General features: G+C 39.3%; 2 protein-coding genes across 3 annotated transcripts in view; both read right to left on the reverse strand.

The window, feature by feature from the left end:
• Window positions 1–515: 515 nt before the first annotated feature.
• LOC139467767 (110 kDa antigen-like) lies at window positions 516–5,789 on the reverse strand. The gene is made up of 2 exons (XM_071249273.1): window positions 5,754–5,789; window positions 516–1,568 (listed from the first exon to the last, which is right to left on the reverse strand). Exons 1-2 carry the CDS (start codon window positions 5,787–5,789, stop codon window positions 516–518), a joined length of 1,089 nt encoding a protein of 362 aa, XP_071105374.1.
• The window catches only part of LOC139468439 (protein bicaudal C homolog 1-B-like), a 137,732-nt gene continuing 125,283 nt past the window's right edge, over window positions 2,789–15,237 (reverse strand). For both annotated transcript variants that reach the window (XM_071250402.1, XM_071250403.1), the window contains 5 exons: window positions 11,788–11,948; window positions 11,197–11,311; window positions 9,521–9,666; window positions 8,798–8,897; window positions 2,789–8,248 (listed from right to left, as the gene is read on the reverse strand). In XM_071250402.1, the coding sequence (XP_071106503.1) occupies window positions 8,082–8,248; window positions 8,798–8,897; window positions 9,521–9,666; window positions 11,197–11,311; window positions 11,788–11,948 (689 nt within the window). In that variant the 3' untranslated portion in view covers window positions 2,789–8,081. The remainder of the gene's footprint in view (window positions 8,249–8,797; window positions 8,898–9,520; window positions 9,667–11,196; window positions 11,312–11,787; window positions 11,949–15,237) is intronic.

Here is a 15,237-nt window from a genome sequence, read left to right on the forward strand (position 1 = left end):
TGCACAAGACAACACACACTGTGGATATTTCACATTTTATTTGGTGTAAATTGTGTTACAGCTCAGCTACCATGACAGTTTCACATTTGAGCAAGAATCCACTTAGGCCATGTCCTTCAAACTTCAAAAGAACACAATTATTTTTCTCCAAATTTTAAATGACCAAGATTACATGTAATACGCAAGCACCAATCATTTTGGAGCACGACCAATGCAGTTATCAGAATGGTCTCGGCACTTACATGTCAAATGCAAACTCAGGAAGGGCATTCCTAGCAAATTAATAAAGATACCAGATATGAAGCCTATTTCAGGTGTCCAAACAATTTCACTGACTGCCATATTTTATATACCTGCATTTGAGTATATAGCCATGGTAAATACAGCACATGTTTTCCTACATGGGGCATGAACAGCCAAGCTCCTTGGATGGCAAGGCAAATATTCGCACATAGAAGTACGAACTGAAGTGCTGCAGACTCTTGGCAAGCAGTAACATCCTAACCATGCAAGTATTATGAAAACAACCACAACCCTAGAAGCTCCAGAAGTCTGGTACTCTGTTTCGGAGAGACAGTCTCCAGTGGTCTGGTACTCTGTTCCGGAAAGACAGTCTCTAGAAGTCTGGTACTCTGTTCCGGAGAGACTGACTCCAGTAGTCTGGTACTCTGTTCCAGAGAGACAGTCTCCAGAAGTCTGGCACTCTGTTCCGGAGAGACAGTCTCCAGTAATCTGGTACTCTGTTCAGGAGAGACAGTCTCCAGTAGTCTGGTACTCTGTTCCGGGGAGACTGTCTCCAGAAGTCTGGTACTCTGTTCCGGAGAGACAGTCTCCAGAAGTCTGGTAATCTGTTCTGGAGAGACAGTCTCCAGTAGTCTGGTACTCTGTTCCGGGGAGACAGTCTCCAGAAGTCTGGTACTCTGTTCCGGAGAGACAGTCTCCAGTAGTCTGGTACTCTGTTCCAGAGAGACAGTCTCCAGAAGTCTGGTACTCTGTTCCGGAGAGACAGTCTCTAGAAATCTGGTACTCTGTTCCGGAGAGACTGACTCCAGTAGTCTGGTACTCTGTTCCAGAGAGACAGTCTCCAGAAGTCTGGTACTCTGTTCCGGAGAGACAGTCTCCAGTAATCTGGTACTCTGTTCAGGAGAGACAGTCTCCAGTAGTCTGGTACTCTGTTCCGGGGAGACTGTCTCCAGAAGTCTGGTACTCTGTTCCGGAGAGACAGTCTCCAGAAGTCTGGTAATCTGTTCTGGAGAGACAGTCTCCAGTAGTCTGGTACTCTGTTCCGGGGAGACAGTCTCCAGAAGTCTGGTACTCTGTTCCGGAGAGACAGTCTCCAGTAGTCTGGTACTCTGTTCCAGAGAGACAGTCTCCAGAAGTCTGGTACTCTGTTCCGGAGAGACAGTCTCCAGAAGTCTGGTACTCTGTTCTGGGGAGACAGTCTCCAGTAGTCTGGTACTCTGTTCCGGGGAGACTGTCTCCAGTAATCTGGTACTCTGTTCTGGGGAGACAGTCTCCAGAAGTCTGGTACTCTGTTCCGGGGAGACAGTCTCCAGAAGTCTGGTACTCTGTTCCAGAGAGACAGTCTCCAGAAGTCTGGTACTCTATTCCGGAGAGACAGTCTCCAGAAGTCTGGTACTCTATTCCAATACAATAAACCAACTGATGAAACACTCAGGCTATTTGCGTTTATCTAACCTTTGGTGTAGTCGGGTATTGATTGACTCTGAAATATTGAACACTTTGCTTAATGCCAAAAATATTCCTGTTTCTCATGACATGCTTCAAAACTGACAGTGAAGGGATGGAGGAGTTTTCTTTTTCATATTTTAATTTTTATTAGGTTACATATCTGTAAAACTTCTATTGTTACATTTTTTACCTCTATTTGCCACACCCGCTGCAGCTACAAATATAATCACTTTTGTTTGTTTATTAACAATGCACTCAGCAAAATTCCAGCTATATGTCGGCAGCCTGCACTTAATTAATCAAGACTGGACTGTCCAGTGATTTATACTAAGAACATTGATCCACACCATCAGGGTACAATGACACACAATCAGCCAAGGCACCGAGCCTGACCACCCAATCTATTTGGGCACCTCTTATGACCAGGACATGTTGGGGACCTAACCCGGAATCCCAAAGGGGAGGAATAAATATAAAGATAGATTGGCCTATGGCCATGGTTCCACCGCTTGGTGCCCCTGCAAACTCGTCACATTTCAAATGCATGGTGTGTTTGGTTGAAAACTGGGGCAAAACTTGGGCAAAACAGAATCTGAATTAAAACCATTAAACATGCTTTAAATATAAAATAAAAGAGCAATTATAAGGGCAGGTCAGGAGAAACAAGAAATTTATAACAAGCCCAACAGAGGCATACACTGCCCCCGAGGTTCCTAATATACTACTCAAAAGAAGTTAAAGAACACCCATGTTTTTCATATTACTTGACTATAGTCAATCTGTCATGGCCATGTGTTATTTTACTTCTTGTGAGCAGTATATAATGTGTGTTCCTGTGATGCCAGTTACAACTGTACGTATCCAACATAATATCTTTCATAAACAATGTGACACTAACAGTTTACAGACCTTACCATGCTTGTTGTGACTCTTGTCTTTCCATCATCAGTCTACAGCATTGAACACATCACTCACATGGGGGGTTCCTGTGATTAAGTTTAACTGATATGGAATATGCTGGATGTGGTGAGTGAGTGAGTGAGCTGGGGTCAAGGCCTTGTCTAGCTCCCATATAAGAAAACAAAAATGTCTCAACTCAGGGTGGCTCAAATTGTTTTATTTTGACCTTCAATAAGTATGTCTCACATTTTGAATTTGTACCTTAGTGGGAAAGGGGGGTGTATTTGGCAATCCGACAAAGATGTACACAGTATTCCAATAACTGCCAAGGTATTAGCGTTGCTTTTTTGCAGTTAGGTTCCACAAGATTGCCAAAGTCTAAATGCAAGTAATAGTCCTTTCAGACCTACAAACAAACACAGGAACCCCCCACCTACCAATCCATGGTTTTACTCTGTACAAGAGATACCTGTTTTACCAACATGGGATACAAACCAATGCCCAATATTTGCTACATTTCCAAGCATATAAATAACACTTCATGGACAGGAACTGTCTGAAAAAATTCTAAAAATATCGGTCATTTACAAATTTGAATTTCAAAGACAGAATAATCTTATATTCTCATTACATGGTAAAACAATGAGAAAACTTGCTTCAAAAATACACCAAGGTGCGTATGTCTCATATACATAATTATCACCAGGCTTTGGACGACTTAGTTTTAAGCTTTCACATGCAACACATGACGCTAATGTCAAACCATAGCCTTAACAAAAAGTTGAGAAAAATTCCCACATATAATACAATCAATAAAGACATTCATGATATACTCTTAGTATGTAAAAGAAAACAAATTGAAATACATATTGTTTTAGTTGTTTTACATGCAACTTCACATAGAAGCTAGATATTTGAACAAAACATGGTAACAATTATTTTATAATCAGTTCTCATGGCGTCGCATCTTATACAAAATTATTTTGTAGCATGCATATAAAATGGATAAAAGGTCAACTTTCATTGGCTGCTTCAGGCTCAGTGCTCATTGGTCAAAACTGAAATGCTTCATCCTCATTGGCTTAAGTGAATTTTAAATTCTATCTGCCAACACTTTTAAAAACGTATAACAATCTCATACACAAGTTACTTAATTACTCCAATTAGACACTGATAACAACATTTACCAAATAATCAAATAATTATTTTTGGAATATGAATGATCCATTTTAGTATCTAAAACAGCAAAAACAGGGTGTTATACGTCTGTTTTGAAAATCCATTTTCAGCAAAGATAAAACATTAAATATATATATTCCTGCGATTTATTTTTCAGAACATAAGTAACTAAATAGAAAATAATAAATGCTAAATGTGACATTTGGCATGAGAATTACTCATGACTGTCAAAAAGGTGAGGACAAAATAAATGTTTACATCGTGCTAGCTATTTACAACTTAGGTGTGTAACCACCGGGACGTTAAAACTAGTGTATCCGCAAGCCCAGCACACTGACCAATGAGCAGAGAGCCTACCCCTACACAGCCTGTGTACGGAGGAGATGGACATATATCACATAGCCAATCTGTCAGCCTGACCAATGTCTAGCAAGGGGAAGGTCATTCCGTTACAGTAGCAAACTTGTCTCGGATCAAAGACACACACATAGGCAGAATTTCATGGTGATGTAAGAACATGAATGAATCTCAAAATATGTAGAATTTAAGGACACATTTTTTTTGGTAAAAAACAGTGGCTTGAGTGTACATAATACAGCTGGTTTCAGTGTCAAAGAGATTTATGATGTCATTTGATTGTGATGTCATAGTAACCGATGACATCACAATGGTCTTCAAAGCCTATCCTTGGAGATATCACTCGATCTCAACTTAGCCATATATCCTGTGGAAGCCAGTTTGATGATAAACTTGGTTATATGTCATGGTGAGACACTCAATGAGTGACACATTCATCAGAACCATGTCCTCACCACATTTTCATTTGTATCACAGCAAGGCCGTGCCAGGAAAAAGTTAATCATTCTGAAATACTTTTAACTGATAAATGTCACAGATAAACATGAGGGTAGCCTTGTGGATAAAGCGTTAGCTCACTACACTCAAGACCAAGGTTTGAACCCCACATGTGTAAACACCATTCTTTGTGTCCTGCCATGACTTGGAATACTGTCATAATCCACATAATCGGCATTCATAATGACCTGACCACCATGAAATCCCCCGCCTGTGCATCAAGGTTTGTTCCTCCTCATCCCCCGTCCGCCCCCCTTCCTCCCTGCTGACCAGCCGTGGACACTACATGTGGACCTTAACATGATCTGACACTACAACAATAACATTGGTATTGGAGGAAAGAAACACGTCTACTCAACTCAATAATCATCGGGATATACTTCAGGACATGTCTATTGCACGGGTCGTTAATTCATCCTTCATTGGGTCATATTTGTAACATATGTTCAGATTGGTAACATTGTCTCATCATACTGGTGAGAAAAATTTGGAAAATTGGAACCAGAATGAATGTTCCTGTAGCATTGGCTACAGAATCAGACCTGTGTCATGGTGGATGTATGTGGTTCAGCATTTCTCACTGTGTCATAAATCATTTTATGATTCCAGGTACGAGGAACTTCAGATTTTCTGTCCGGAGTGTAATATTATTGCTAAATTGTTGTTGAAAGAAGTTCTATGCATCCTTCTCCCACAATATAATCTGTTCCAATGCATTACTTTACAAATCAGGGTGAAACTTGAAATACTATTCTCAGCATGAATAGATGATTAATTTATCCACAGTGTGCCACAGGTTTCCTGACCTTTTCCACCAGAACCAGTACATCTGAATACCGTAAAGCACAGAGTTTTCGTGCCTGTTTAATTTGGCACATTTCCCAATATGGTTGAGGATAAAGCAAGAGACTAACCTGTTCTATTCCATACATACAACACAACTCCTAAATAACAGATGCTTTCTTTAATTTGTCAAATGATTTTACTCCGGACAAAGAAATGCATTGAAATATCAGTGCTTCCTACGTCAAGAACCTTAAAAGTATTAAACTGTTTTTTCTGACTGTTTTCAAATCAGCTGGGATTTGTTAGATCATGTAACAATTTAAGACTCAGCCAGTTCGTACTGAATTCACTTTTTCCTCTTCTAATTTCTCTGACATTTTCATAAAACAGGAATATGATTTAAATGTAAAAGAACTGATAATACAGAAACAATAAAGGGTCAATAACATATTATGCTCTGATTTAACCCGACTCAGCATTTATGATGATTATTATTACTTTCTAAAATACACATCATAGCAACAACTGATGGATGGATTCTAAATGGAACCTCCATTTCATGTATTGGGATTCACTCAGATACTCAATACTGATCAAAACACATACGTGATGAAAATTAAATACCATGAATATTTTCAAATAAATATGAATGATTGAAAATTTGAAACAAAAATGTCATGGGTTTAGAATTTCTTTGATATGCATTACCTGTAGATCTGTGTATATCATCAATGTTCCCTGTACATATGAGGCTACATATCTTCCAACTGTGTTTGCATAGCATATTAATCAGCAGTACAGACAGTACGGAAACATACAGTACAGGTCAACACTCCATTACCCTCCACTCAACATTGGACTATTGAAGAAAATACCTGCAAACATAAAGAAAATAAGAAAACACAGAAAAATTCTGAAAATATTAGTACGGAACCGTGAAACCTGCATAGGAACAAATCTTGGTCGGATGTTTTAAGAAAACATTGACAGATACATCATTAAAAATATAGCAAAATATCTTAATTTATTGATATTATGTATCTAAATCACTTTTTTTTTTAAAACGCCTATATTCTTATTACAATGAAGATGATCTAATGAACATGTTGGAAAATCAATAATTAATACTTACAGTTTATTACTTTGTACTGAAAACCATTTCAAATAATACCATTTCCAAACTATTATATTTTAGGGACAAAAGATAACTCTGTAATGTAATCAAAAACATAAATCAAAGCATACTTAATAACGCACTTAAATAATCAATCATGAATATTTATAAATATTCAACATAATGTGAAAAGGTAGATTTTTCCCAAATTTGGCTTACAAAAACTAAACATGACTAAATACTGTTCCATGAATAAATATTTGCTTCATCCTAGCAGCTTTTTTTAGAAAAAAGCATAAATGCTTAGTTTGCATCAGCTGATGAAAAAAGAGATAAACATCACAAAAAAATTGGACGGATAGGTGTATCACTTCAGGTGAAAAACACATACATATATGGTATACGTCTATCAAATGTGTGTACAAAATGGACAGATTAAGATAATGAAAGCCCTATTTAGAATTCTGATTTAGCAAAGAGCAGCATGTCACTAACAAATTCTACATGACACTAGGTAACAACAACTCAGGTTTCCTCCCCTACAATGTCAGAAAACCATCGCGAGAAAACAATTTGTTCACAAGAAATATTCAAATGCATGCATGGCTTTGTCTGGCCAAAATGATCTTCTGTGATGTAAAAAATAGTTCAAGGAAAAAAATTCAATTCTAAAATCTTTCATTGAACAATTACAATTTGATGTTCTTGGTTCTCAAGCTCCCTTGTATCTCTACATTCTTCCACATTTCATTTCTCCTGTGAGATAAAAATATGAAAAAAAATCCAGGTTTCGCATCTATTTCACACACTCCTGAGAACCAGTAACTTGTATTTTTTTATAGCCTGATTAAATTGTAATTTACTTACATGCCATTGCAAATAGATCTATTCTGAAGATTTTTAACAGATAACATTCTTAAACATATTGCAATAAAAACAAACATCAACAAATTTAAACAATGAGTTTTCTCCGACTACACGAACCAGTGTGGCAACATTTCATAAATACCTCTTTAATTCGCTCTAACAAAATCATCAAATAAACAGGGCTAACAATTAGTTTACTGTAAATGTTCAAAATATTTGTACATATCACCGCGGTTACCATGATAAAAATACTGCAGTTACCATGGCAACTGAACAGACTAGATGCTTCACGTAAGGTCCATGCAAGTGTAGCTCCAAGATTTTTGTCGAAATTCGACCAAATTCACCACAGTTTCTGTGAAAGTCGATTATGCATCAGCAGTACTATCGATAAACAACAACAAAAATACAACAACATGGGAGGAGAGAATCTTATCAAGAGAATGGCATATTATGCAAATAGAAACCATTTCTATCACATTCTCAAAGCATAATACTGAAAGTTAAACGTTATAAATCCTGTTTTGAAGTCATATGCCGGAAGTAGTATCAAGTAGTATTATCAAAGATGAATTTTTCTAATTACAATTTGTTTAGATTACAGCTGTAGCTCCTCCAGCATAACATATCGTCTTCCCAGTGTTATTTTCCTTGTTGTTTGTCTGAGATGTGTACAGGTATCACGGAGCTACCAGCGCCCGCTAAGACTAGCAATGTCTGGACGCCTGGGACCCATCAGCGATGCTCCGTTTTCCTGAAACGGGTTGTTGTTGGTGGTGGGATTGTTGCTGGTGCTGGAGGCAGATGTGGCACCACCTGCAGTAATATTCCGCAACGTTCGGCGTTTTGTCAGATCTGAAACCAGAAAGTGAGCATTGCAACCTCATTCTTTTTCTTGATTTGGAAAGATATTTTCTTCATCTTCGAGATTAGATCTTAACAAATTGAGCATGACTTTTTTTGAAAAGATAGAAATTGACAGTAATTGTTGATAGTGACAGGAGAGCTGGTGAACGTTTTTTTGCAAGGCACCGATATTCCAGTTATAACCTGTACAAAATCAAGTCTGAACTAGACTTGGCTGACTAAAAGCATGAGCAACTATCAAACCATCTGAGAACAATGACACACAATCATCCAAGTCATATGGCCTTACAATTTTGTTATGCAATTTTGATTGGACTATGCATAAACGTGTTAGTCCGGCCGAAATATAACTCAGGACTTTTATAGTCAGTTAACTCCCTTGCTTCGGGAAGATGACAGCCTGACCACCCAATCTCAAGTTTAATCTCTTTCAGCAAGAATGAGGTACTGGGAACCCATTCCAGAATCCCCACAGGGTTGAGGAAATGTGCGTAGACTGTAACACTTGTATTGAGTGAGTTACAAAAGGAGTGGTACCAGCAATAGCAATGAGCATCTTCCGTCTGGCTCCAAATGTGGAGATTCCCAGCTCTCGAAGGTCATGGTCAGTCAAGGTCAGGAACGTTGACAGATCAATCTAGAAAACAAACGACAAGGCAATTGAGAAGTGAAACAACTTAGGAATTTGGTTCAAGATCCAAGAGACTGTGTGAATATGGTGAAGGGGGAATTTCTATCTCACAAAAACATCCTCAGAATTCATCAGTGGGGGTAACATGGTTCATTGATGAATATGTTCACCACCATAAGTTCTATTAAGGAATAATTGGGTAGATTGGTTTACACATAGTTACTTGTTGCCAAAAGAGTTGGGGAATCTCACTGTATTCTCAGACGTTTGTTTGTTTGTTTGTTTATTTGTTTGTTTGTTTGTTTGTTTGTTTGTTTGTTTGTGACTGAAATCAAACATTCCTGTCATTTGCCACTTTGACCTGGCATACTGAATATTCATCAAAGAGGTCAAATGACAAGGGTTGGGACATCTGGCCTTTCATAGAGAATATATGATACAAGTTCTCTCGAATATTACTTACTTCCTGCCAGCGACATTTAGTTGGCTGCATTTCTTCAAACTTTTTCACAGATGTTTAGCCTCGTTCCAAAATTTCATAGAGCGTTTGTTTTAAGTGAAATAATCCATGGCACAATAACTACTGCCTTTCATTATAAATACAAACAAGGCAAAGGCTGGCGACTGACCTCCTGTTGCTGAAAGAGATCGGTGTACTTGCCGAGCCCCATCTTACTGAAGAGCTCAGCCAGGTCAGTCTTGGGGGACCACAGATTCGGGGGTGGCAGGGCAGATGCACTGTCCACGTGGTTGCTGCTGCTCAAACCAAACTCATCTGCAACATAGATGGAGACATCACAATACACTCGGGGACAATAGTTGGTGACATCACAATACACTGGGGGACAATAGATGGAGACATCACAATACACTGGGGGACAATAGTTGATGACATCACAGTACACTGGGGGACAATAGTTGGAGACATCACAATACACTGGGGGACAATAGTTGGAGATATCACAATACACTGATGGACAATAGTTGGTGACATCCCAATATACTGGGGGACAATAGATGGAGAAATCACGATACACTGGGGGACAATAGTTGGAGACATCACAATACACTGGGGGACAATAGATGGAGACATCACAATACACTGGGGGACAATAGTTGGAGACATCACAATACACGGGGGACAATAGATGGAGACATCACAATACACTCGGGGACAATAGTTGGTGACATCACAATACACTGGGGGACAATAGATGGAGACATCACAATACACTGGGGGACAATAGTTGATGACATCACAATACACTGCGGGACAATAGTTGGTGACATCACAATACACTGCGGGACAATAGTTGGTGACATCACAATACACTGGGGGACAATAGTTGATGACATCACAATACACTGGGGGACAATAGTTGGAGATATCACAATACACTGGGGGACAATAGTTGGAGACATCACAATACACTGCGGGACAATAGTTGGTGACATCACAATACACTGGGGGACAATAGTTGGAGATATCACAATACACTGCGGGACAATAGTTGGTGACATCACAATACACTGCGGGACAATAGATGGAGACATCACAATACACTGGGGGACAATAGTTGGAGACATCACAATACACTGCGGGACAATAGTTGGTGACATCACAATACACTGGGGGACAATAGTTGGAGACATCACGATACACTGCGGGACAATAGATGGAGACATCACAATACACTGCGGGACAATAGTTGGTGACATCACAATACACTGCGGGACAATAGATGGAGACATCACAATACACTGCGGGACAATAGTTGATGACATCACAGTACACTGGGGGACAATAGATGGAGACATCACGATACACTGGGGGACAATAGATGGAGACATCACAATACACTGGGGGACAATAGATGGAGACATCACAGTACACTGGGGGACAATAGTTGGAGACATCACAATACACTGGGGGACAATAAATAATACATGCTTTTGTGTTTTGGGGAATGGCTGGTTGTGTAGGGTTAAAATGTGACCTTGTGATGAAGCTGGAATTACAATTTCTAGAGCTCAACAAGACTACCTCCACTCTGGGAAAAGTCCCGCAAAGGTCTGAAAGTCCCAACTCTATGAATCCTTAATTGCTATGAATGGAACACATAGTTTAATTCAGTTTGAGACACTATGTATAAGATGCAACCATACACCTCGAGAAACAGACATGAGAAACCCCATAATTCATCCTTATGAAATAACAACAATCGCTGCCAACTCGATTCGTTGTGACGAAATCAAAGGTCTCAGTGGTGGTGTGTTTTACTGCTACAAAGTATTTGCTGCTCACATTTCTTCCGAGGACTGGGGTATTCTCCAGGGGCTTTGTTGATCGGTGCATTGGTGCTACACGGGTTCCTCCACGGGTCTCGGTCGATGCCTGCTTCCAACTCCGACTCTGGACTCTGTAAAGGATGTTACAATGACATAGGTTCACACTTAACACATCCATTACAACTGTGACATAGTTCGCAATCTGATGATGATGTACACAACTCAAAAGAAGTTAAGGACCACCCAATTTTTTCATATTACTATAGTTAATCTGTCATGGCATGATCAAGTAATATAAACAATATGAAAGAATCAGGTGGTCCTCAACTTCTCTTGAGTAGTATATATAAGGCCAATATTAAACTGTACCGTGTGACTCATAAAAAGCAACCAACACTCTTTCTATCTCAAAGATATGATAATACTTATAATAACAATAATCTGCCATCGCATATGTATAAGAAAAACATAATTTAATAATGACAAAAAAAATAAAATGTTACATCCAATGTAACCTTTATTTTTTAACACAAGAACATGTAGCCAATCCTATTTTTGCCTGAAGTCAATGCCAAAGAAGCTGTTATATCTATCTACCCCCCCTTACCTCGTACGTGGTAGACATGGCCGGCCCCAGGTACCTGGACCCCATCCCCAGCTGGCTGATCCTCTCCCTGATGGCAGACTCCGGCATGGACTTGGAGAACCCCATCCCTGCCCAGAAGTCTGTCGGGATCCGAGACTCCCCCTCGGGCTTCTTCTGCATGGCTGGAAGTACAAGAATCAGTGAGTGAGTGAATGTTGTGTCATGCCACAGACTGAACTACAAAAGCTTTATCGTGACAGCCTGGAAATAATCGAGTCTGGATGAGGCAAATCAGAGACTGAAAGCTTGAGCAACAATCCAAACTATCAGGGCATGATGACACAAATTCAGCCACGTCTCCAAGCCTGTAAACCTCTTCAGTCAGATCTTACAAAAAGCATGGAATAATTGAGACCTGTTTTTCCTCTGAATCCCCAGTGGCAAAAGCACAGGGACAATCATGCAGTGTGTTTGTGTATTCCTTGTTTAAGCTGCAATCAGCAATATTCCAGCTATATGACAGCTGTCTGTATACAATCGCGTCTAAACTAGACAATCCAGGGACTGATATTGTGAGCAATAATTCACATCGTCGAAAAGTGATGACATGCCATCAACTAAGTCACGAAACCCATCCAATCCATTAAGTGAGTGAGTGAGTTGGGTTTAACGCCACTTTTAACAGTATTCCAGTTATATCGTGGCGTGTCAGCTTAATGTGGGAGGAAAGCCCGAAGTGATGCAGGTCTCAGATGTTTACCACTTCGGTGAAACCCACGAGCACGGGTATGGTGCTGACAAACCTAGAAACATAATCGGGGCGAACCAGGATTCTAACCCTCAATCATAAGTTTCTGGCGTTCCAAAGGGACGCAACTCTGCACAGCGAATCGCGGCGCCTTTGCCCCCCCCAATCCATTAAGTCGCCTATGATGACCATCATAGGTTGATGGGGACCAATTCCAATCCAGACTACCCAACGGGGGAGCAATCATGTAAAGAATATTTACACTTATGACACTGTCTCTCATCACTGGCGCTGAGGTTGTCTGAAGCCCTGCCCTGACCTCTACTGATAGTGTCGACAGACACTTCACAGTTACACAATTAACTATACCTGTACTTGCTTTTGAAACATTTCCAGCACTCTCATTAGTGTTATTGTACTTCCTGTTGATGAAGATGACCTCTATTGATGCTATCATTTTGAAAATACTGACACTGACAAATTATCAAAAACCTCAGTTAGATAAGGCAATCACAAGCTGTACATGATGGGTTGATCCAGAACGCTGATGACTTACAACACATATTTTTGCAAGCACAAAGTGACTCATTTCCTTAAGTGATGTTATTTCCCTCTTCTTCCATGTAACGTTTAACCTGCTTCAAACACTCTCACTTAAATTTTGAAATCCAACAACCTCTAATTTGTTTTAAGTGATCATGTGTTTACACATATAAATTTTGGATTATTGCCTAAACGTCCTAAAAGCAGATCAAGGCTCTTCTTAATTGGCAGTCCCCTTTCACAAAAACATACTACCTTTACAGCTGGATCTCAGGATGATAATAACCCTGATCTTCGTTACACTGGAAATCTAATTATCGCTTGACAACTACAAAACTAATGGGCTATGTCAATTCAGACATTTTTTCGTTGTTGCCACTAGCACACACAAAAAGTGAGTTTTTCCGCTTTAAGCATGCGCATCAGGTATGGGTATCAAGATACCATTACTCATAACTGATTATGGATAGCTGACAGTAAATCTGAAGATTTTGAAGTGTGATGACAGCCAAAATGCCAGATTGATGGCTATGATGTAGTTTTGGTTTGGTTTGGTTTGTTGTTTAACGCCGCACTCAGCATTATTGCAGCTAAGTGTGATGACAGCCAAAATGCCAGATTGATGGCTATGATGTTGTTTTGGTTTGGTTTGGTTTGTTGTTTAACGCCGCACTCAGCATTATTGCAGCTATATGACGGCGGTCTGTAAATAATCGAGTCTGGACCAGACAATCCAGTGATTAATATCATGAGCATTGGTCCACGCATTTGGGATCGATGAAATGCATCAACCAAGTCAGCGAGCCTGACCACCCGATCCCATTAGTCGCCTTTTACGACAAGCATAGTCACCTTTTACGGCAAGCATGGGTTGCTGAAGACCTATTCTACCCCGGAATCTTCGAGGGCTATGATGTAACCGAGGTAGGGTATTCACAAGAATTATTGTATTATTGCCTACTGAATTGTTTTCACACTTCTTACACCTGCCTGCTGGATTAATCTTAGCATAAGGGGCTGTAAAGAGGATGTGTGATTTCAAACAGTCAGTGCTTTATTAAACAAAGGACAATTGAAGAAATATTTTGCATATTTATTCCAGATAGAAAAATAAACAGTACCATGTATAAATATCCTGACATTTTCAAACATTCAGAGCTTACGAGCAAAGCAAACCTAAAATTTGTAATGATGATGTAACAATTCAGAATTTTTCTGTTTTGTTTATAATTAGATAAAGCGAAAGTTGCTAATTTATAGAAATTAAGGAACTTGAGACTGTTTTCTTTTCATCAAAGAACCAAAAGTTATAATCAAAATGACAAAAATGTTTACATAATAAAGAAAACATCAGACTACATTCCACTCGATGTGAAATGTCTCAAGCCACCAATTGCCAGTACAGGATTGTGTGCCGAGAAATTTGACAATGCTTTAATAACTTGCAGAATTTTCTTTTGGAGGTAAATAAACTAACTTCAAGTTTTGATATTTAGAAAGCTGAGCATTTATGAATATCATACATAACTTAAATGATACATAAAGCCAACTTGGTAAATAGATATTGCGAGTTCTATTTGGGGTGTCATTATGCTATTTGCCTATCAAATAGTTCCAACACTAGCATTGAGAGCTTCAAAGGGGTTCAAGATTTGTGCTAGTTGTCAGTCCCAGTTTGCCTGATCGAAGTACAGTGGGACTATGTTAATCCTGTACTGTTCTCAGTGAAATCATCCGGAATAACAAGTTTTGGGGTAAATGAACCATTACAATACATTCAAGTGATTCTGAAACTGAGCTGACAACTTCATCGCTTCGTTTCTATTACAACTTCCGATAATACGAGTGGAGTATCTCGGTTGGACACATGCATCACTATAAATAGACCTCATATCAGTCGAAAAACAAGACCCGTTCGACAGTGTCAGGCTAAATGATGACCCTTGTGACCTAGTCCTTGTGATTTCTTTTCATAGATTGGCATATCATTCATATGATATAAGGAAGAACCATATTTTCGTTTTTGCAAATTCGTAACAAAAATTTGTGATAGCTGGCAGCTATGAATTAATGTTACCCGAAATACACACTACTGACGATGTCCAGAACTAGGTCACTTAGAGATGGGCCCTATGGACTCTTTAACTAACACCTTCCTGTTTAATGACTTTTCATGAGAA

The sequence above is a fragment of the Haliotis cracherodii genome, unplaced genomic scaffold, assembly GCF_022045235.1.
Source record: "Haliotis cracherodii isolate W230 unplaced genomic scaffold, xgHalCrac1.p SCAF_2, whole genome shotgun sequence".
NCBI classification, from domain to species: Eukaryota; Metazoa; Mollusca; class Gastropoda; order Lepetellida; family Haliotidae; genus Haliotis; species Haliotis cracherodii.